The 21,111-nt window shown below is 34.6% G+C and overlaps 3 protein-coding genes across 5 annotated transcripts; 1 reads left to right on the top strand and 2 right to left on the bottom strand.

The window, feature by feature from the left end:
• Positions 1 to 1,531: 1,531 nt before the first annotated feature.
• On the bottom strand, positions 1,532 to 1,891 carry LOC124911603 (probable E3 ubiquitin-protein ligase RHC2A). Its single transcript, XM_047452105.1, has one exon. It carries the CDS (start codon positions 1,889 to 1,891, stop codon positions 1,532 to 1,534), a length of 360 nt encoding a protein of 119 aa, XP_047308061.1.
• An 11,429-nt stretch (positions 1,892 to 13,320) lies between these two features.
• LOC124912466 (cytochrome B5-like protein) lies at positions 13,321 to 14,488 on the top strand. Of its 3 annotated transcripts, XM_047453092.1 has the most exons (6): positions 13,322 to 13,507; positions 13,580 to 13,674; positions 13,767 to 13,802; positions 13,905 to 13,982; positions 14,063 to 14,154; positions 14,252 to 14,488. In XM_047453092.1, exons 2-6 carry the CDS (start codon positions 13,582 to 13,584, stop codon positions 14,319 to 14,321), a joined length of 369 nt encoding a protein of 122 aa, XP_047309048.1. In that variant the 5' UTR covers positions 13,322 to 13,507; positions 13,580 to 13,581; the 3' UTR covers positions 14,322 to 14,488. The 3 variants fall into 3 exon arrangements, 1 of the variants encoding a protein (XP_047309048.1); XR_007096671.1 differs by lacking the exon at positions 14,252 to 14,488 and having other exon boundaries at positions 13,321 to 13,507; positions 13,563 to 13,672; positions 13,762 to 13,982; XR_007096670.1 differs by lacking the exon at positions 14,252 to 14,488 and having other exon boundaries at positions 13,325 to 13,507; positions 13,580 to 13,672; positions 13,762 to 13,982.
• A 1,002-nt stretch (positions 14,489 to 15,490) lies between these two features.
• Positions 15,491 to 20,706, bottom strand: LOC124911322. Its single transcript, XM_047451790.1, has 14 exons — positions 20,462 to 20,706; positions 19,650 to 19,705; positions 19,297 to 19,471; positions 19,079 to 19,180; positions 18,505 to 18,576; positions 18,196 to 18,312; positions 17,810 to 17,887; positions 17,599 to 17,661; positions 17,400 to 17,496; positions 16,996 to 17,074; positions 16,696 to 16,907; positions 16,274 to 16,419; positions 16,072 to 16,194; positions 15,491 to 15,972 (listed from the first exon to the last, which is right to left on the bottom strand). The coding sequence occupies exons 1-14, from the start codon at positions 20,543 to 20,545 to the stop codon at positions 15,823 to 15,825; spliced, it is 1,554 nt and encodes a 517-aa protein (XP_047307746.1). The 5' UTR covers positions 20,546 to 20,706; the 3' UTR covers positions 15,491 to 15,822.
• Positions 20,707 to 21,111: the final 405 nt, after the last annotated feature.

Genomic DNA, 21,111 nt, shown 5'->3' with positions numbered 1-21,111 from the left:
TATTTATTTATTTAATCTAAAAAAATTAGATAAATTATTATTACATAACAATAGAAATAATTAATCAAAACGTTGATACCAAGCATTGTGCTCTCCATCTAAAACAAACTGAATAATTGGAATGCTTCATTGATAATTAATTATAGGTCAAAGAAAAAATAATGAAAAGTGCACGGTTGTTTGAGTGGTGGAAATGAGTGGGTTCTTGTTACAAGGGCTCATGAGAATTAATGACAAATTCTAAGACATTTACTTATAAATTTCAAAACTTTTATTTATCCCATTACTCCATTCTATATAGTTTATAAAAATGAAACTATGGGAAATAGCTAGAATAGTTTTCCTCACGATGAAGACTAAGTTACTTTTCGACGTTCAACTGATCATAAACCGTGGGAAGTTCGTCGGAAAAGTATTAAGCTGCCGCAACACTCACGTCGATGACGTTCAAAAAGTTGTTTTCGAGATGAGGAACAACATAAATGTAACGGACTCTCCGTTTTCCCTTAAAGACAACGATGATGACGGGGATGCACACGTGGACAAGGCGGCAGAAGACTTCATAAAGAAATTCTACAAGGAGCTCAGACATCAAGAGAGTTTGGCCAAGCTGGATTCACAGTCACCTTACCACGTCTACATCCGGTGATGACGTGTTATATGTATAAGATCAACTAATTAATTTGGTTCACTCCTTGAACTGCAAGCTCTACCAAATTACCAATAGCTTTATATATATATATATATATATATATATATATATATATATATATATATATATATATATATATATATATATATATATATATATATATATATATATATATATATATATATATATATATATTTGTTTCTTTTTCTTATTTATTTCAAATCACTTTTAATAGAAAAACATGTTTTGTAAGTAAATATTTTTTTTACACAAACTCTGTTTTTAGATCCAAACAATGACAATATATATTGGTCTCGCTGAAGGTAGGGGGTAGGGAGTTGATGTTATTAATTTGTTAATATATATTTAATTAAAACATATTTCAGAATATTATTTAATTTAAATCAACCCTCTAATAAGATATTATAAAAAAAAAATTGTTCAAATTCAACTCAACTTTCTAGTTGGACAAACCAATTAGGCCAATATATATATAACTTTTTTTTTTTATTTTTATAAAATTCAATAAATTTTTATTTTAGTTTAAAATAAAATAAATAAATATATATCTTATCATCAATTTTGAATTGAAACAGTTAATTTAATGTTAACCACTAAATTAAGTTAGTTGAAGTGTTAATAGTAATTTTTAAAAAATAAAAAATATTATATATTCGATTCTCATTTAAATCGTTTTAAGTTGAGGTGGAGTTTACCGTCGTGAAATATGTTAGTTTCTTATATTCAAACTAAAATTGAGATAAAATTGAACATATTAATAACATTAATTTTTATTGTTCGATAATGAATTCACGAATCTTATAAAATGTAATAATATATAAATTGGACCAGAAATAAAAATTGAGAGTGAGCAGTAAATTAATAATGTTGAGTAGTAGGGCAGTAAATTCTGCATCGACAGAGAGGACAGGAATCATGTATGGAAAGCCACTTGGCAATACAGGTGGAATGATACACGTGGCAACAGGGCAGTCTTTTGCCGGAGGAATCTGGACCGAAGTTTTCCATACAGACGGCACAAACAACGTCGTCGTCGGAGTTTGTTGTTCCGTCGTCGGCGACGACGGTAGGCATCTCCGACACAAAAGAAGACATCTCTTCTTCAGTGGTCGCCGGAGAAGAAGAATCTTTGTCTTCTTCTTCACGGTTGCTCCAATCCATTGACATAGCCATATCCAGATCGAAATAATCTTCAAATGATGATGATGATGATGCCATTTCTAATATAATTTGATCACTTCTATATATACTATCTAATTAAGCTAGAATCAATGTATTAATTGATAATGAGATTTATGATATATGTAATACCTTATATAGATAGAAAGATAGATAGTGAAGTGGATGATAAAAGGGGGTCCCATTTAGCTAGAAAAAGGAGGAGGAGACTCCATTGTTGACTGCTTTTTTTTATTTCCTGCAAATTAACCACTAGCAAATTATACTACTCTGCAGGAAATTTCCTTTATTCTAATTTATACATATATTTTAATGTTTTGAGTTACTTTACTATCAAATAAAAATAATATACTTTTTTTTTTATTAATTTATAAGGAAAGTTATAATTTGATGGAATAACCCTCGTAAGGGGGTTATTTCCACTTTTAACATGTCATTAATAATTTTATCATTTTTGACCATTTTTACCCTTTATTTAAAAAAAATAAAAAAAATAAATAAATTTAGTAGTGCGCCTTTCAGTTACTGAAATGTCACTTTCTTCTCCCCTTTCCCTCCTCTCCACCAACCGTCCTTTCCCCGTCCTTCCTTCATCATCATCAACGCTTCCTTCATCAAGGTTCTTCATCATAAAGCTTCCTTCATCATCAAGCTTCCTTCATCATCAACGGATCCTTCCTTCATCATCAACAAAACTGGAACGTCTTCAACATTCAGGTTAGACGTTCGTCGTTTTAGGGTTTGTCGTTTAGAGTCTAGGATGTAGGTTAGGTCATGGAATAATGGTTTTAGAGCTTGGCTGATTTGTTTTACAGTGAAATATACATCCGACGAAGGTGACGAAGGCGACAATGCATCTGTCGCAGGCGACAGTGCATCTGTCGCAGACGACAGTGCATCTGTCGCAGGCGGGAAATGCATCTCTCGCAGGCGACAGTTCATCTGTCGCATACGACAGATGCATTTCCCGCCTGCGACAGATGCATTTTCCTCCTTGCATTTTCCTCCTTGCAATTAACACTGACTGGTCACTGTCACTGACTTCTTTGAATTTTTTTCAATTGCAGATCACATGAATGTTGGTGTTTTTCTACTCTTTGATGGAGACTGGAAAACTGATGATTGTGGGGTTAGTTCTTTTGTCTCAAGTTCGTGTCGTGGTGTGAATGTACCCCGAAATGCTACATATGAAGAGTTAGCTTCAATTGTCTATAATTCTATTGGTGTGGACAAACTAAGATATGACTTAGTGTTCAAGGTAAAGTATAATATGCTAATGATCAATTCTCCTCCTGCAACAATCATTGGAGATAGCGATGTGGCGTTCTATTTACAAGAACTCTCGTCTTCACTGCCCAATCATCGCGCCCCGCTATGTGTCTCCTTAATAGAGAAGTCAATACCTTCAACTCAACAAAGTGAAAGACCAGAAAATGACATATTTGAGCAGCAAGATATCTTACCAAGGCATCGAGATGTGTTTGAGCAGCAAGATGTATTCCCAAGTCAACAAGATGTATTCCCAAGGCAACAAGATGTATCTGAGCAGCAGGATGTGTTTGAGCAGCAAGATGTATTCCCAAGTCAACAAGATGTATTCCTAAGGCAACAAGATGTATCTGAGCATGTGTTTGAGCAGCAGGATGTGTTTGAGCAGCGAGATATATTTGAGCAGCAAGATGTTTTTGAGCAGAGAGATGTATGTGAGGAGCAAAATGTTTTTGAGTCGGAAAATGTCTTCCCAAGTCAACCAAGCACTTCCCATGTTAGGAATACATTCAGCCATACTGAGGGAACCAAGCACTACTTCTCATATGAACCACTCGAGATCGAAACTCCTGCTCCATTAATTGAAAATTCATTGGAAGTGGGTACGTTTTTTGATAACAAAAAAGAAATACAATTGAGGTTGCATAGACATGCGATGTCTAATCACTTTGTCCTTAAAGTGGTGAAGTCAACAAAAAATCTTTGGTTTGTAAAATGCATGGCTGAGAACTGCAAGTGGAAATTGCGTGCTATGAAAGGAAAATTCTCGGAGATGTTTGAGATCAGAAAATTTGTAAAAGAACACACATACTCAATTTTGACGAGACAAGACAATGTGAGGCAAGCACCATCATAGGTAATTGCGGAGTGTATCAAACGTAAATACATGGACCATCACCATGACCACATGCCTAAAAAAATAATGGAAGACATGCATACAAGTTATGGGTTAACTTTGACATATAATAAGGCTTGGAGGTCAAGGGAAAAGGCCTTAATGGCGGTGCGAGGAACTGTGGAGGATTCCTATGGTGAATTGCCATCCTACCTGTTCATGTTGCAGAAGAAGAACCCAGGTACCATAACTGACATCCAGACGGATGAGGAAGGACACTTCAGGTATATGTTCATGTCTTTAGGGGTTTCAATTAGGGGTTTCATAGGATGTTGTCGTCCTGTATTGTGCATCGATGCCAGCATCCTTAAGCATAAAGTTGGAGGTCAACTACTGGTTGCGATAGCATTGGATGCGAACGAGCAACTATATCCCGTTGCTTTTGGTGTCGTTGATTTAGAGAATAATAACTCTTGGACATATTTCATGCAACAACTAAGGTTGGCAATTGGATCAGTCCCGGATCTCGTCTTCATATCCGATAGACACCCAAGTATTGCCAACGCCTTGTCCGCAGTTTTTCCAGAAGCACATCACGGTGCATGCACATACCACATCAAAATGAATATAATGGCCAAATTTAAAACTGATAACTGTCATGTTGAGTTTGATTTGGCTTCTCGTGCATACACCGAGACCACGTTTCAGAAGCATTTTGACAAGATCAGAACTAAAGACCCTAGGATTGCTCAATATTTGGAACAAATTGGAGTGGATAGATGGAGTCGTGCTTTTTTCCCCGGTTCGCGATACAATCAAATGACAAGTAATTACGCTGAGAGTTTTAATAGTCAGTGCAGAGAAGCTAGGAAATATCCCATAACAACATTAGCTGACTATTTAAGATTCACAATACAAGATTGGTTTTATCATAGAAGAGAATAATCATCCAACCACAACGAACATTTATCTCCATATTATGAAAAGTTATTACGTGAGGAAGGTGAAAATGCTAGATTCTACAGCGTTTATCCACTTAATCGATTTCAGTTCCATGTGCATGACGGTGAATTTGATTTTCAAGTTGACTTCAAGGGTCGAACATGTACTTGTAGGGTATTTGATGTATCTGGTCTTCCTTGTACGCATGCCCTGGCTGCTGCCCGTTTCCGGAAATCGGTTCCATATGAGTTGTGCGCAAGGTTAGAGAATTTTTGTTCCATAAGTTATGTTCAATTTATGTTGTGTTGAATATATGTTATGTTGAATTTATGTTATCACTGTATAATTTTTCAGGTTTTACTCAACTGAATCGTGGTGCATGGCTTATGCGGAGACATGTTATCCAGTTTTTCAACATAATGAAGCTTGGGACATTCCCGAACATATCAAGAAACGAGTCTGCCTAAAACCCCCCGTGAAGATTAAGAAAGGACGACCAACAACAAAACGTAGATCATCACAATGTGAGGTTCGTAAAGAACGGAGACGGTGCGGCTCATGTGGCGGTCTATGTCATAACAGAGCAACATGCTCAGCAGTGATGCCTGCACCATCTACTGCAAGACCTTCACAATCAAGTGCCCAATCTACACAACCTTCACAATCAAGTGCCCAATCTTTGGCATGAAACTGTTTTAGGGTTTTGATCAAACCGTTTTTGTATGTACATCAAACTGTTTTAGGGTTTTGATCAAACTGTTTTTGGGGTAGGGTTTTGATCAAACTGTTTTTGGGGTAGGGTTTTGATCATCTGTTTTTGGGGTAGGGTTTTGATCATCTGTTTTTGGGGTAGGGTTTTGATCAAACTGTTTTTGGGGTAGGGTTTTGATCATCTTCATATTTCATCTGTTTAAGTGTTGTCATCTGTTGTGTTGTCAAAGAGAAATAGCAGGATTGATTTCAGGAATGCAGGAATGCATCTGTCGCAGGACAAATAGAAGTAGCAGGAATGCATTTCTCGCATGCGACGGTGCATCTGTCGCAGGCGGGAAATGCATCTGGCGCATGCGACAGATGCATTTCCCGCCTGCGACAGATGCACCGTCGCATGCGAGAAATGCATTTCATTTATGTTTTGTGCTTAATTATATATATATACTATATTATATTTGAATTCAAAATAGCAAACTAAATTACATTCAAAAATAAATACATATGGTTTACATTCAAAAATATACATAGCTAAATTATGTCCATTTTCTATGGGTCTATTATATGGTGGAACAACCTAACTACCCATTTTTGTCTCCAAAAAACAATGTTCTCTGATGTCACAGCTGATATATCCAATTTTGCAGTAAGGTACTCCAAATACATGATTGTAAAAAGACCACAGTCTCCACTCTTCGTGCACTTGGGGACTCTTGGGTGTGGTAATACAACATATGACATTCCTTCCAAACTGAACTTAGGATACTTGATCCTGTCAAACTCGGTCGTTCCAAATAGAAAGAGATATGGAATCATTTCACATAGTGGTTTCATGAACTTGTCATAGTGATTCTTTTTGATAAATCCTTGTTCGCAGTCATAAACATTGATGCACCAATCTTGTAGTTACACCTCACAAAGGACTCAATGCTTCATATTAAGATTCATAGGGAAATATATCTTATCTACAATCATCCAAGAAGTCATCAATTTTCCTTCATCACCCCTGAAATATTCCATCAAGTCATCGTCGAATTGGTATGTTTGTGGATTTTTGGAGAACTTTGAATAACGTAACGACAACCTCGTAGAGACATTACAGTCACATATTGAGAAATCCATCGGTTGATAAGTCTTGGGAAAATTGGCAACCTTTTTTTTAAGAATGTAACATGCTGCATCTATCTCCTGCGACAAATTCGAGAAAATGAAGTAAGCACAGAGCATCGAATGAATTAAGCACAGAACATGAAGAGAAATAGCAAGAAATGCATCTGTCGCAGGCGACAGTGCATCTGTCGCAGACGACGATGCATCTGTCGCATGCGCCAGATGCATTTCCCGCCTGCGACAGATGCACTGTCGCCTACGCCAGATGCAATTCCTGCTATTTCTCTTTAACCTGCTGTTAATACAATACCCAAAAAACAGTTTCAACAACAAAACTTACCTGATCATGTAGCCAATTCTGAGGCCTCAACATTCTGTTAAACAATTCTCGACCAACATGGAAAAGAACCAGATTTATCTTGTCATCATCCTCCAGCTTCAACCATTGTTTCAAATCATCCAACAGTTCACTATCATAATCTAAAAGAGGATTTACAGTTACTGGATCAATGAGTTTAAAGGATTTTCCATTAGGATCTGTATAGTTCCCCAATTGTGTGGACCTCTTCTTTCTCCGAAAACTCTGTCCCTGAAATCTTGTTGGAGTCAATACCAATACATCATCATCCTTCTTCTTTCCCAACTCAGCCTCTTCATCATTCTTCTTTCCCATGTCAGTCTCTTCATCATTCATCTTTCCCATGTCAGCCTCTTCATTCATCTTCCTTTTCTTGCCCAACTGCTGCAACCTATTTTTGGCCAAAACTACCTTCCTCTTCTTCTTCGTGGCCAATTCTTTCTTTCCTAACTCAGCATTCTTATCAACAACTGCTGCAGCCTCTTCATCTTTGTTTTCATTCTGCTCGGCTTCTTTGTTGATCTCCAAACCATCAACAGCCTCTTCATCTTTGTTTTCATTCTGCTCGGCTTCATTGTTGATCTCCAAACCATCAACAGCCTCTTCATCAACAGCCTCTTCAACTTTGTTTTCATTCTGCTCGGCTTCATTGTTGATCTCCAAACCATCAACAGCCTCTTCATCAACAGCCTCTTCATCAGCAGCAGTTTCAACAACAACAGTTTCAGCAGCAGCATCTTTGTTTTGATCATCATCAACAACAGCTTCTTTGTTCATCTCTAAACCATCAACAGCAGAAGCATCCTTGTTTTGATCATCAACAACAGCTTCTTTGTTGATCTCCAAACCATCAACAGCAGAAGAATCTTTGTCATCATCAACAACAGCAGCATTGTTTATCATCTCTAAACCATCAACAACAGCATCCTCCAACCCAACATCATCATTGTTTATCATCTCCAACCCATCAACAACAGCATCCTCCAACCCAACATCATTCATATCAGCAGCATCTTCTTTTTCATTCGGTAGATCATCAACATCATCATTCTCATCAGCAACATCTTTGTTGATTTCCAAATCCTTCTCCACTAAATCATCAGCAGCAGAAACATCATTCTTTTGTTGTTTTATTTCACCCAATAATTGGATTATGTGTTTGAACATAACCCGTTGATCTTCTTTCATTACCTTCATTTCAGTTTTCAGCTCCTTCACATCCCTTGTCAACTCCTTCACATCCTTTGTAAGCTCATCAAACTTGTCATTATTCTGGGCTTTAGTCACCGGATTGTCAAACTTGTCTTGCCTAGTAGGAGAACTGTCTTCTTTCTTTTGAGGACTCGTTGCTGAAGGGACATGGCTTGATTCACGAGTAGTAGACCGAGAGCTGTCTTCGCTAGATTCATCACTAGACTCGATCCTCTTAATTGCTGTCCTTTTAATTGTTCTCCTCTTGGGCGTTTGTTTGGGAGTACCATCTTCATTCTTTCTCTTCCTACCATCCACCTCAAATAAATCATCATAAATGTAATCTCCCATTTCTTCAAAGTCATCCCCACAGTGGTTCCTCTTCTCTTCCTCAGACTCATGAATCTTGTTAAAGACATTGCATTTGAAAAGGGCATTGGATACCTCTTGGCTAGTGTTGGTGTTGCTTCTGGAGGCTGTAAAAAGTAATATCCTTGGGCATGTATGTTTTTCCTCGATCATATCCGCAAATTTGGGGACAAATGTCTTCATAACCAAATATGTCCAGACTTGGAAGGCTATGGCGAAGCCACTAATAGTATAAGCAACATCACAGTTCCCCTTGCAAGTTTCCTTCTTCTCCACATATAGCTGCCGAAGATGTTTCATGTCCTTGTCAATACCCTTCAAAGTTGAATTGAATGACACCTTTCCCCATGGAAATTGAAGGAACATTTCCATATCCTCCACCATGCTGAAGATCTTCAAACATACCCTCTTCCTATTATCAGATCCAAAGAGACACTGGTAGATAAGGTTGATGAGCCCAAGCTTCCATGCATCCTCCTTCTCAGAGCAGTTGAGGAAAACACTTTGAACTTCTGTCACTTTAACAACTGTTTTGCCACCAAAGTATTTATGGACTAGGGGTGGACATTCTTCAGCGTGCCAGTTTTCAATCACAGGAAATCTTCCAAAATTTAGGCCTGTTACCAAGGCATATTCCTTCATGCCCCAGTAAAGCTGCTGACCATTGACTAAGAAACTTATTCCCTTCGAATTGGAGCTGCTTTTCCTGATCAAAATCTGGTGGATTATTGTTCCTGAGAAAATGACAGTAGGGCTTTCAATAGATACTGAAATTGACTCTTCATAGCCCTTTCCATAAGACCAAAGTGATTAAACTTGTCCTTGGTCTTTAACAAGCAGGTGCAAGTAGATTTCCATGAAACACGTCCAGGAAAGTTCTCAATTACAGTTTTGTTTTTGCATTTGGTTGGTGCCATCTGCAAAAAATCAATAAGTCAGAATAATGAAAGTAAATACCACTAATTTAAAGGAAATATGACATATGTCGCAGACGACAGTGCATCTGTCGCAGACGACGATGCATCTGTCGCAGACGACGATGCATCTGTCGCAGACGAATAGTATATTCTGTCTGCGACAGATGCATCGTCGTCTGCGACAGATGCATCGTCGTCTGCGACAGATGCATCGTCGTCTGCGACAGATGCACTGTCGCCTGCGAAAATGCATCGTCGCCATCGACAATAAACCCAAAACCCTGCAACAGCCTTCGACAGAAGCATTTTAAACCCAAAACTAAACCTAAACAATAAACACTACCTAAACCTAAACACATACCTAAACCTAAACAATACCCTAAACCATTCCTCCATTATAGCATGCATGGATATAAAACGGAGAACTAGGATAGAAACGGGGAAGATAAACTCACCTTCGACGTTCTGGAGTTGAGATTCTCGTTGGGGGCTCTTGTTTGTCGTCGGAGCTCGTCGGAGCTCGTCGGGGTTCGAGGGAGGGTTCGAGGGAGAGGACGTCGTCGATGTTTCGGGGATTTTCGTCGTCGTCGTCGTCTTCGGGGTTGATCAGTCGTCTTCGGGAAGTTGGAAACGAGAGAGAGGGAGTGAAAGGAGAACTGGGGAAAGGAACGACGGGGGAGAATGAAAATCATTTTTTTTTTTTTTTTTTTTTAATAAAGGGTAAAACTGACCTTTTGCCTTGGCAAAAGGTCAAAAATGATAAAATTATTAATGACATGTTAAAAGTGGAAATAACCCTCTTATGAGGGTTATTCCATCAAATTTCCCTTTTTTATGACAAAACAACCCGAAATCGACTTAAAAGAGTTTATATAAGTTGATATTTTTCTTTTATATTAATTTTATAAAAAAGAAAAAAAAACGAAACGGATTTATATACGGTCAGTTGAGGTCAGTTGAGATGACGTTAAAAAATGGGTTAAATGTGTTAGTGACCACTTGAATTTTTTTTGACGAAAATACTTTATTCACGTAACGCGAAGGGGAGGATCGTCATGCGATGGGAAGGCATGTGAAAAGTCCAGAATGATCGTGACCTTCACGTGACGATCCTGCCCTTCGCGTGACGATCATGCCCTTCTCGTGACGATCTTGCCCTTCACGTGCCCCTTCGCGTGACGATCCTGCCCTTCGCGTGAGACGGAATAATGTCGTCAAATATTTTGAAGTAGTCATCTGCGCATCTCACCGCGCATTTCGTCAAATTTCCCTTTCTCCGTGATATTATTTAATTTTAGTTTTTATTTTCTTCAAGTCCATTAAGGACATAACAAATCTAGAGTCAACTAACTCATCCAAAAAACAATTAGTAACTTAATAGGTTAAAACTAACTCAAGACAAAACAATATATATTTTTTTAATTTATTATTATAAGAATTTAATTATTTGGAAATGAAAAGATATTTTATATTACTAAGTGAAATACAACTTATCAATATGGGATATTTATTAAATTAGATTAAAACAAAAAATTAATATACCTAGAGATGCCAATAATTAGGGCCAGAGTCCATCCCAATTTTTTTCTTGAATTAATTTTTGGATCAGTTGATGTGTAATTTGTTTATATAATTGGGAATTATAAGCCGGGGGGTCTATTTGAATATTCTACCTAAAATTGAACTCCTTGTATAATTTTGCTATATATTTATGTAGCAGCCCCCATGATATCCTTAGAAGACTTGTTCTTGTTCATTTAATATTTTTGGTTGGTGTAAAGTGTATGTGATTTGATTATATAATTATTTATAAGGTTGACATTAGTTTTCAATACAAATAATAGTACATGCATGGTTAATTAGATTAAATTACCTTAAAATTGGTTAATGGAATCTATTAGTGCTTAATTAAACAAAATATTAAATTTACCACACATGTTTTAATTGAATAAATTTAGTTCCACCCATATATAAATTTAATTCCACACACCAAAGCAAACCGGCGGCTAAGAAAATATGAAAGTGGCAGTAACAGGAGCTAGCTAGTGACTTTGAAATTAAAGAATGATGTTTCTGAATTAAAATGTGTCACAAAGAGCAATAAAATATTGGATAATCTAACCCATTTACAAATTAGTTTAATAATCAGGTGCTGGTTCTACACTTTTTCTTTTCTTTGACAAACTTTATTTCAAAAAAAATATATTATTATGTGTTTGGGTCTCTTTCTATCTTGGCCCAAAATATTTAGGCTAGTTGCTTTCATATTTACACAATGTTATAACCCTTTTGTTTATTATTAAGTTAAATGCATCTCTCAAGCTAGCCATTGTTAGTTTTTATTTACTCTAGTTATCTCTATTTACATATCAATAGATAAATATCATATTCAAAACAAAACTAAGACTAAATTTAGAGACTCATTAAAAAACTATAGTTTGAAATAAGTCGGTTAAAATTTCGAGTTGACTTTTAAAATTTTACAATTTTAAGATTCAAATAAAGTTAACGAGTCTAATTTTAAGTAACTCTTAAATAGGTATACTCTCACGATTTTAAATTTACGATGATAAAATTTTACGATTTTACGAGATTATAAATAATTTTGATTTTATGATTTTACGTTTAGAAAACAAATTTATATTTAAAAATTAAAAAATAAAATTATTATTTATTCAAATAAATTAATTAATTATATAATTTTTTATAGGGTTATTTATTTATTATTAATTTTATATTTAAATATATAAATTTTTAAAATTAACTAAGTATAAAATACTTAATTATATATATAAATAATAGTAATATATAACTATTATTTTTTCAAATTAAACTTTTCATGAAAACTCTAGAATTTACGAGTTTACATCTAGCCAAGAATTTTATTTAAACTCTCAATTTTGACCACATTAGTTTGAATGAATTTGAAGAAAAAAATTATGGTGAACTTAAAATGTAAAAGAAAAACTATGAATAAAATAATAGATAAATATTTATTTTTTAATTTTATTAAAATATATATAAACAAACAGTAAATTAATTAAAATAAAAATTAAAACATTATAAAAATAAAAAAAAAAAACAAAAAAAAAACAGGTATGGGCCCAAACATAGATCAGCCTATGCGATATTGGTTAGCAGAGTTAAAATTGGATTGTCCATCCTTTAATTATTGTAGTTGTCGCTGCGTATATTCATTATGAGTTTAAGGTTTATGATAAAACAGAAAATGACTCTATATATTATCGAGCTCGTAAAATTTTGAAAAAAACGATAAATTTATCGACGAACTCTATTGGTTTTCCGGAACGAATGAATCTTAGTAAACATCATTATAATAATAGATAATGTAAATGATACACACCGAACCACTACGATTATCAAAAGTTGGACAATATCTCTCGAATCAGATAGTCCACCAAAAAATAATTTGGATGGTAACCCAAATATATAAATATGACATAGGAGTCGCATCAATTCAAATTTCTCAGCAACTATCAAAGATTCATGCACCACCCAATAAATCACATTAATCCTTCAAATAATAACTATCACGATTCCATTTAAAAAAAACAATATAATAATTAAATAAAACAAAAATTCAAACTATTTTTATTTTTATAAAAACAATATTTATTTTAATTTTGTAGAAAAAAATCCAAATCAAATCAAGATGAAAGAAGCTCTAAGATGGATCCAAGTTCCAGCATTTATATGTAACATTAATATTTGGTTATTTTAAAGGGAATTTAATTTAATATAATATTTCCATCTTCTTCAATAGCTGTCAATGTGGAGATTGGAGATCGGCCTGCCAGTCGACATTACCCACTAGCCGGCCGGAGAAATCCGATTTCTCCAATTGCCGTTAGGGTTCTTCCAGCCGTCTTCTCCGACGACGATTTGGCGACCTACCCTGTAAGCTCCCGCAGATCAAGCTCCAAATTTGCCAGGTTAGTATGCACAAACACATTTGCTTGCTTGCTTCCCTCTCGATTTACATTAAAGAACGCTCTTTGAACCAGTTATGGAGATGATGATAGTAGTAGCATTGACATTGATATTGGGAATCGTATTGGTCGCTCTATTATTCATACCCAAACAGCTGAAAAAATCTGGTGCTCAATCTTTCTTCTTTTCTCTCATTTCTCGGAAAATTGATGCTTGAACAGCTCCTTAACTCATGTAGTATTAACAATCATTACAGATCAGAGCAGAAAGAATCAGTCAAATGTTAACTCCAACAAGGTACTAATCAAATGAGGAACTAAGCTGCTGCTAAATTATCAGAAAAATAGCATATCTTTTGTGAATTCATCACATTCATTGCTTCATTTGTTTGGTTATTAGGAAGGCAAATTGCATAGCAAAGCTGAAGTGGCATTGCATAACAAGAGGACTGATTGTTGGATTATCATCAAAGATAAGGTTTATTATTATAAACTATAGTTTGGTTATGATCAAAGTTTGATGTTCTTTTCTGATGTTTACTGTAATAATCTGTGTAGGTGTATGATGTTACCTCTTATGTGGAGGAACATCCTGGAGGAGATGCGATTCTTGTACATGCTGGTGAAGATTCAACTGAAGGATTTTATGGGTAAGAAGATTGATTCATTCCTTATGGTTTAAAACTGCATTTTGATTGTTTGTTCAAGGCAAAATTAAGTATATTTGTGTGTTTTTGTTTGTGATAGGCCTCAACATGCTACTCGTGTATTCGATATGATTGAGGATTTTTACATTGGAGAGCTGAAGATAAACTAAATTGTTTTGTTTTGTTGTTTATTGGGACATTTTGATATTGATGTATTTGTTTGTCTTTCTGCAAGCAATCAAGTCTTGCAAATGGTTTTGGATGCTCATTGGTTGGAAAAGTTTATAATTAGACATTTGTTAGAATTGGTAATCTTGCCTTTTGATTTTTCTGTTGATTTGAAGGTTTTTTAAGGGAATTGTGTGGATAAAATAAGGAGAAATCGTGTTTTATTGAAACTCATAGGGCTGACGCACCTTAGTATTCTATCAGCTAGGAACTGGGTGAAGAATACCTTGTTTTCGGATGAATGAGTTTGAGTCATGAACTTGTCTTCTTCGTCTAGCACTCAACAACAAAGATGCATTTCCACACCTATCTCCATTGTTCGGATAGTCTCGTTGACTTGCTTTCTTTTGAGAGCAGTAGAAAGTAAGAAGAATTTGATTGTAAAAGGGATCCATCCAATCTTTTTACTTTTTATTTATGTTGGTTAAAATCTCGAGTTAATTATTATAATTTTATGGTTTTAAAGAAGAGTAACAAGTTTGATTTAGGTAAATTCTTAAACTAGTTAAACTTTTATGATATTAAGATTTTATAAGTACAAATAATTTTGATTTTACGATTTTAAAGAAAATATAAATGAAATTATATTTATGAATGAAATATAATATTATCTATTTAAATTAATTAATTAATGAAATTAATTTTGTAAATATAATATTTTTATAATATAATTTACTTATTATTTTTTTAATTAATTTTATACTGAAATGTATATTGATTTTTGGAAATAATAAATCTCTATAAATACTTAAATATTTATATATTAAATATTATGGTTGATTAGTTCAACAAAGCAAACTATTTGTGGAGAAAACTGAAAATCAATGAAAACCGTTATATTTAGTATTTTATGAACCGAATTTTACCAATTGAACTATCATATCCTAGTGGGTTGTCGAATACCGAAAAACTATCTTATACATCCAGTACACCGACCTAACATACAAACTTGAAAAGCTTACAAAGATAAGGGATAAGGTAAAAATACAAATGGAAGAGCTTAACTGTTAAGAATTTACATATACAAAATCAAAAGTAAATGACAAACAATAGGAATGGGAAGGAAAGGGGATTTATAATGATAATGATAATGTTTTGTTTCTCTTGTTGAATTTGCATATTTTATTATATCTTACACCAGACCAGAGAGAAGCAAGTTCTATTTTCTTAGTAATGAACATAACCAAATCAAATCAAACAGACACTCTTATCACTCCACATTGCACGAACAAATCAAACCCCCCCTTCTCTTCCCACCAAGAAGAAGAAGAATCAATCGATTGAATTGAGATCAATTAAATAATTTTATATTAAAAAAAAAAAGCACCTAAAGAATCAATTTAACAAGAATGGCATGATTTTCTTCACTCCTACCATTATCATCATCATCATCTGTGCAGAATCAACCTCCCATATCTTCAATAATGATGACATTTGACTTATTTATACATCGAATTTCTTGGGCTGTCGCCATTGAGCCAATGTTCTTGACAAAGAATAGAGAATTGAGCGACTAGGAGCCCCTTTCTTTCCGTAAATGTGCTTTCCTCCCAAATCTGTGAATTTTGCACCTTTATCTTTGCTTCTGTCAATCTGCATCACCCGAATCATCAGCTTATAATGTTGACTTATTCTTTATTAACTTTTCAAAACAAAAAAAAAAAACATTACAATCTAGAAACAAGATTATACCTTGCTTATTTTTCCAGCCTTTAAGTGATACCGAATGCCAGACCAGTTGATTGACTGAGAAAAGTAAGAACGGAATGCAGAGATTGGGTACAAAAAATTATCCACCAACATTGCAATAAACACCTGCCAACACATTCGACAATGTCAAAATCAACAGTCCCCACAGACCGAGAAAGATTATTGGGTATTCATTTGCACTCACCAGGGACCAATTATATGTAGCCAATGACAGTTGTGGAGCTTCAGGTGATAACATGTTACATAGTTTTACTTCTACTCTTGTCAAGTTCCACATAGATAGAAGTTCCACTAAGGTGCATATGGCTTGCCCGGCTGCAAGTAACAACCCTGTTTACCAATTTATTTATTTATTAGAATGTTAGAACATGAATATTGTGCACAAATCATGTTAAAGAACATGTCTAGTAGAAATTAAGTAAAGATGATTGTGGGTCCAAATCCTTTGTTTTGTTGTAATTCAATTCTAATTCTAATTTCAGTTTTATCCAAACATAGTCTTAAAAGAGAAAAAACAAATACAAACTTCCCAAATTTGCTGTGATGATCTCAGTTCATTTATTTATATGGAACACAAATAAAATTAGAAAGTAGAATATTGCTTACCATCAGAGATACAGTCAGTTTCTTCCGGTCGGTGTTGTTTGGAATTGATCACTAATGCTGCGGCAAGATGAGTAACAGCCATTATGTATGGTGCCACAAATCCCCAGGATAGATAACAGTGGGTGCAAAATAATGCACGGTTCATAATCCAGTTAACCCTAGATGTATATGATTCTAGGACAAATGTTTGCTTCCTTAAGTAATTCCAATACCTGCACATGGAGTTTTAATTTTGAGGTTCTTGAGAGCATTAAAGAGCAGAACAGCAGCAACATCCAAATGAACTCCAAAGTTTGTAACCTTGAAAAACTAAGATCACTTGCAAGAGGGTGAGGGAATAAGGCAGTGGGTGGTGATGTAATCAACCTTTTATTTGCACCTGAACAAAATGAGATTAATCAAATTAAGTTAAATTTTTTTATAGATAATGAATAGACATGATTCACCGCATACAAGTATTTAACAATATTTTATTTTCAAATAAATAATTTGACTTTTTGAAAGAAAAAAGCTCAGGTCAATTAAAAATGGATTATTTGGGGGGTTTTGGGTTGGGTTAAATGACTAAAATATCTTTTTGTATTCAGTATTTGAACATATAAAAACTAAAGTAAGGGTATTTTAGCATTTTAGTTGATGATTTAATTGTGAAGTAATTGATCATGGGAGTATAAAGGGCAAGAGTGGAACATTTGAACACATACTAGATATAGCTGCAAGAGTCATGTCATCTGAGTAACCCCCATCTCGAAGTTTAGAAACTACCCCATGGTTATCATTTCTGAAGTCATTTGCATGCATCTGAAGATGAAAAGAATGTAGATACAAGAAAATTAAAATGGGCAAGATACATCACATAAAGAGAAAATAAAAGGAATTAATGGAAATGTTACGGTTACTTGCCATCATGCAGCCTCCCCATAAGAAGAATGTTTTCCCGCCAGTAGCAAACCCCATTGAACAAGGCTGTAGAGAGAAGTCACTTTCACAAATTATATAGTATAAACAAGTAATGCTGCAATTGATACTGTAGGTAAATTTGGGATATTAGATAAATAAAGAAATGTGTATTAGGCATATATGAAGATATAGTAGCAAGTAGTAGGTATCTTACCATATGATACTCGTATATGCAATAACTTCCCAAACTTCCTGAAGGTAAATCAAGAGGGTAACCTGTTTGAATGAATATCTGCACAGCAACAGCAGTAAGAAAACTATAAATAGGGAAGGATAACCTAATACAGTTCTAACCAAAATTGGAGAGGCTGTTGTTTTGCGGAAAAGTAGTTTTCGTTATATTTTAAAATAATTGTATGGTTGATAAATAGTTACAAGACATTTAAACAAAATAAAATGGTTAGATGATTAATATTTTAAGGAAAAATCAAATTTATGGTAAAAACAATAACACCATTTGATAAAAAGTGGATTGGGGAAAATCCACTTCTCCCCAAACAAGGCCATTTTATGCCAGAGAATCTTTTCTATCAAACATACTTTAGGATTTTTTTCCATCTCGGCTGTAAGAGCTCCAATTGATCCCGGATGAAGTCTAACATCGTCGTCTAGAAACAGAACATATTTGCTGTCTTTATGCATATTCTCCACCCCCACCTGCAGAAATACAATACAATCCATTGTTTAGCCCGACAATAGTAATTCGTGCTTCAAGGGGAAAAAAATATACTACCAGCACTAAGATCATGTACTATGAATGCAAACCCACAACTTTTAGCATTTCCAAGAGAAAATTTATACTGTTATGATAGAAAGATATGTATTGAGATTAGTAAGTTATTCACACACCAATTGATTGTGGATCTTTTGGCTACAAGTTGTTGACAAACCAGCTATGATAACTTTGGCATCAAGTTCATCCTGAAATGTCACAGCCCAACCAAAGAAAAATGTCAGGACAAGAACCTGGTATAATAATTATGTCTTGAACATGACAATTATATCCATCATTTAAGTATGTCAATGAGTAAGAGGACCAGCAGCTATCAATCTAAACCATGGCAAGCATGAGGATAACTTACAAGTGGTAGCAAAAAAAAGTTTCTTTATTAATCATAGGAAAGGCAATTCGTTAGCGAGCCTATCAAGAATAAATAAGAAAAACTGGATGCTGATCTATTAGGTTGAAGAATAGGAAATAAAATGAATTTCTTAGAGACATCTCCTTTCCACCTTCATGATTTGTACAAAAATCCTCATGAAGTAAAAATCAAGTTTTGATTATTCACATAAATTCTGCTAAATTTCTGACAGAAATATAGTATGTAAATGTGATAACAAAAATGCATTTTATCTTGCCCCCAAAGACATCTGAATCAATCAAATTTCTTGAGAAAGGACATTGTAGGGCATATATACGTACCTTATAATCTTCCAATAGGCAATTTAGAGCGCCATATGCTGGATCTTCGGTGTTTTCCACCACAAAAATAAATTGCAGAGGACCACCATATAGAGATGTAATCTGCACTTGTTAACAAAAACATATATATAAGAATTTTGAGAGGAATAAATCATGAATTATGCAAGAAGTGTAAGTTCACATGAGTGAAAGGGAGCATAGCCCATAACCAAGTTCACCTGACTTCTCCAGTTATGAAGGTTATGTTCTCCAAATCCTTTCAAAGGCATTACCACACTAACTCTCGGCAGGATAACTTGGTTATTATGCTCAAGCTTGTCAATATCATGGTAAAGGAAAGCAAATGAATTGCCTGTTTTCATGCTATCTTCCATTTGTCTTATCTCCCTATTCCTGCACAAAGAAATCAAATCTTGTTTAAATCTTTAGTTAATAATTCAATTTCTCACATATGCGCCATACTAAAAGATAAACCAAACATTGTTTAAAACGAAAGTTAATATCATGTTGATTACAAACAGCTGTAATAAAAGATAAACCATAGTTATATGGTAATGGATCTAAAAATTACCTCACATATGCAGCACAAACCCAACCAAAAGCAAGGAGTAAGCAGATTACATATCCCTAGAACATAAATGAGAGTCAGTTCAAAGTAAAAGCCAATACAATCATTTCTAGTAATCAACATGGAATAATTATCACTATCAGCTCCAGTATACCAGCACTTCACCAAACGCCTCTAAATCCAAATTCTAGACGATTGTTCTTGCTTTTTAACGCACAACACATTTAAATCATTTAAAGTAATGAGCAGTCAGTATAGTTTATCAGTAACAACAAACTATCAGCCAAAACAATCAGGAATCACAAAATTTCACAGCGTAGAGCTTTTTCTTCCTACACATTGATTTTGCTGACCAAATTAGGAAGCAAAGTGCAATTATCCGATATTCAAACAGCAGATTACGTATCCCTAGAACATAAAGGAAAGTCAGTTCAAAGGAAAAGCCTCTAATCAACATGGAAGAATTATCACTATCAGCTCCAGTGTACCAAACGCCTCTAAATCCAAATTCTAGACGATTGTTCTTTCTATTTTTCTCTCAGTAAAACGCACAACACAATCAAATCATTTGAAGTAATGAACAGTCAGTATAGTTTATCAGTAATAAAACCAAACTGTCAGTCAAAACAATCAGGAATCACGAAATTTCACAGCGTAAAGCTATTTCCTCCTACACATTGATTTCGCTGACCAAATTAGGAAGCGAAGTGCAATTATCCGATATTCAAACAACGGAAAACGAAGCGGAAACGAACGAATGAGTGTGGATTTCGGTTTTCCATAACGAAAATTGATAAAATAAGATGTAAACGAACCTGGATCTGAACACAAACACCTAAGGTAGTGCAGAAAGTTCTGCTGGCATAAACCACGAACGCATCAAGAGAGTCGATCTGCATTGTCTCTCTCACTCTATATCAGCACCTCTCTCTCCTTTCTCTCTCCTTATATCTTCCGGCCGGTAGAGTCTCTAGGCCTATATCTTAGTGTAATTTGTATGTTTCAGGCGGCCGTAGATGATGAAGAAGGAAAGAGACGATGTAGAGAGAGAGAGAGAGATTAAGAGAGAGAAAGGAAAGGGCAAAAATGTGAAGAGACCGCGTAATTTTATATTTCGAAGGACAGATGAGCGCGTTTCATACACGCACAGCTCGGAAATTGAAGAGAGGGAGAGACCGTTAGATGAGGTTGTTAATTGTTATAACAAATTAATTAAAATATCATAAATACTAAAATCTACCTTTCTATGGTAATTAATTTTTTTTAATAATATAATTTAAATTTTAATTATATAATTGTTCAATGATTTTTTAGCTATTCTTACTGAGTTGTCCGAAACATAATTCTCCTTATTTACTCAATCTATTCTGACCTAATACATATTTTAAAAAAAAATCTTATGATAAATTAATTTAAAATAATATGGCCCATCTATATAATTTCAAATTATAAATGATTTTTTTTT

Source organism: Impatiens glandulifera, chromosome 8, assembly GCF_907164915.1.
Source record: "Impatiens glandulifera chromosome 8, dImpGla2.1, whole genome shotgun sequence".
In the NCBI taxonomy this organism is placed as follows: Eukaryota; Viridiplantae; Streptophyta; class Magnoliopsida; order Ericales; family Balsaminaceae; genus Impatiens; species Impatiens glandulifera.
The sequence above is the reverse complement of the archived record's forward strand: the minus strand, read 5'-3'. Positions and strand labels throughout refer to the sequence as shown.

Coding starts and splice junctions, on each gene's coding strand:
- LOC124911603 (XM_047452105.1), bottom strand. CDS start 1,891: ATGGCATCATCATCATCATCATTTGAAGATTATTTCGATCTGGATATG.
- LOC124912466 (XM_047453092.1), top strand. CDS start 13,582: ATGGAGATGATGATAGTAGTAGCATTGACATTGATATTGGGAATCGTA. Junction 13,675..13,766: donor AACAGCTGAAAAAATCTGGT/GCTCAATCTTTC, acceptor ATTACAGATCAG/AGCAGAAAGAATCAGTCAAA. Junction 13,983..14,062: donor GGATTATCATCAAAGATAAG/GTTTATTATTAT, acceptor TAATCTGTGTAG/GTGTATGATGTTACCTCTTA.
- LOC124911322 (XM_047451790.1), bottom strand. CDS start 20,545: ATGCAGATCGACTCTCTTGATGCGTTCGTGGTTTATGCCAGCAGAACT. Junction 17,662..17,809: donor GCATATACGAGTATCATATG/GTAAGATACCTA, acceptor TTCTCTCTACAG/CCTTGTTCAATGGGGTTTGC. Junction 16,908..16,995: donor AGTGATCTTAGTTTTTCAAG/GTTACAAACTTT, acceptor CTCCATGTGCAG/GTATTGGAATTACTTAAGGA.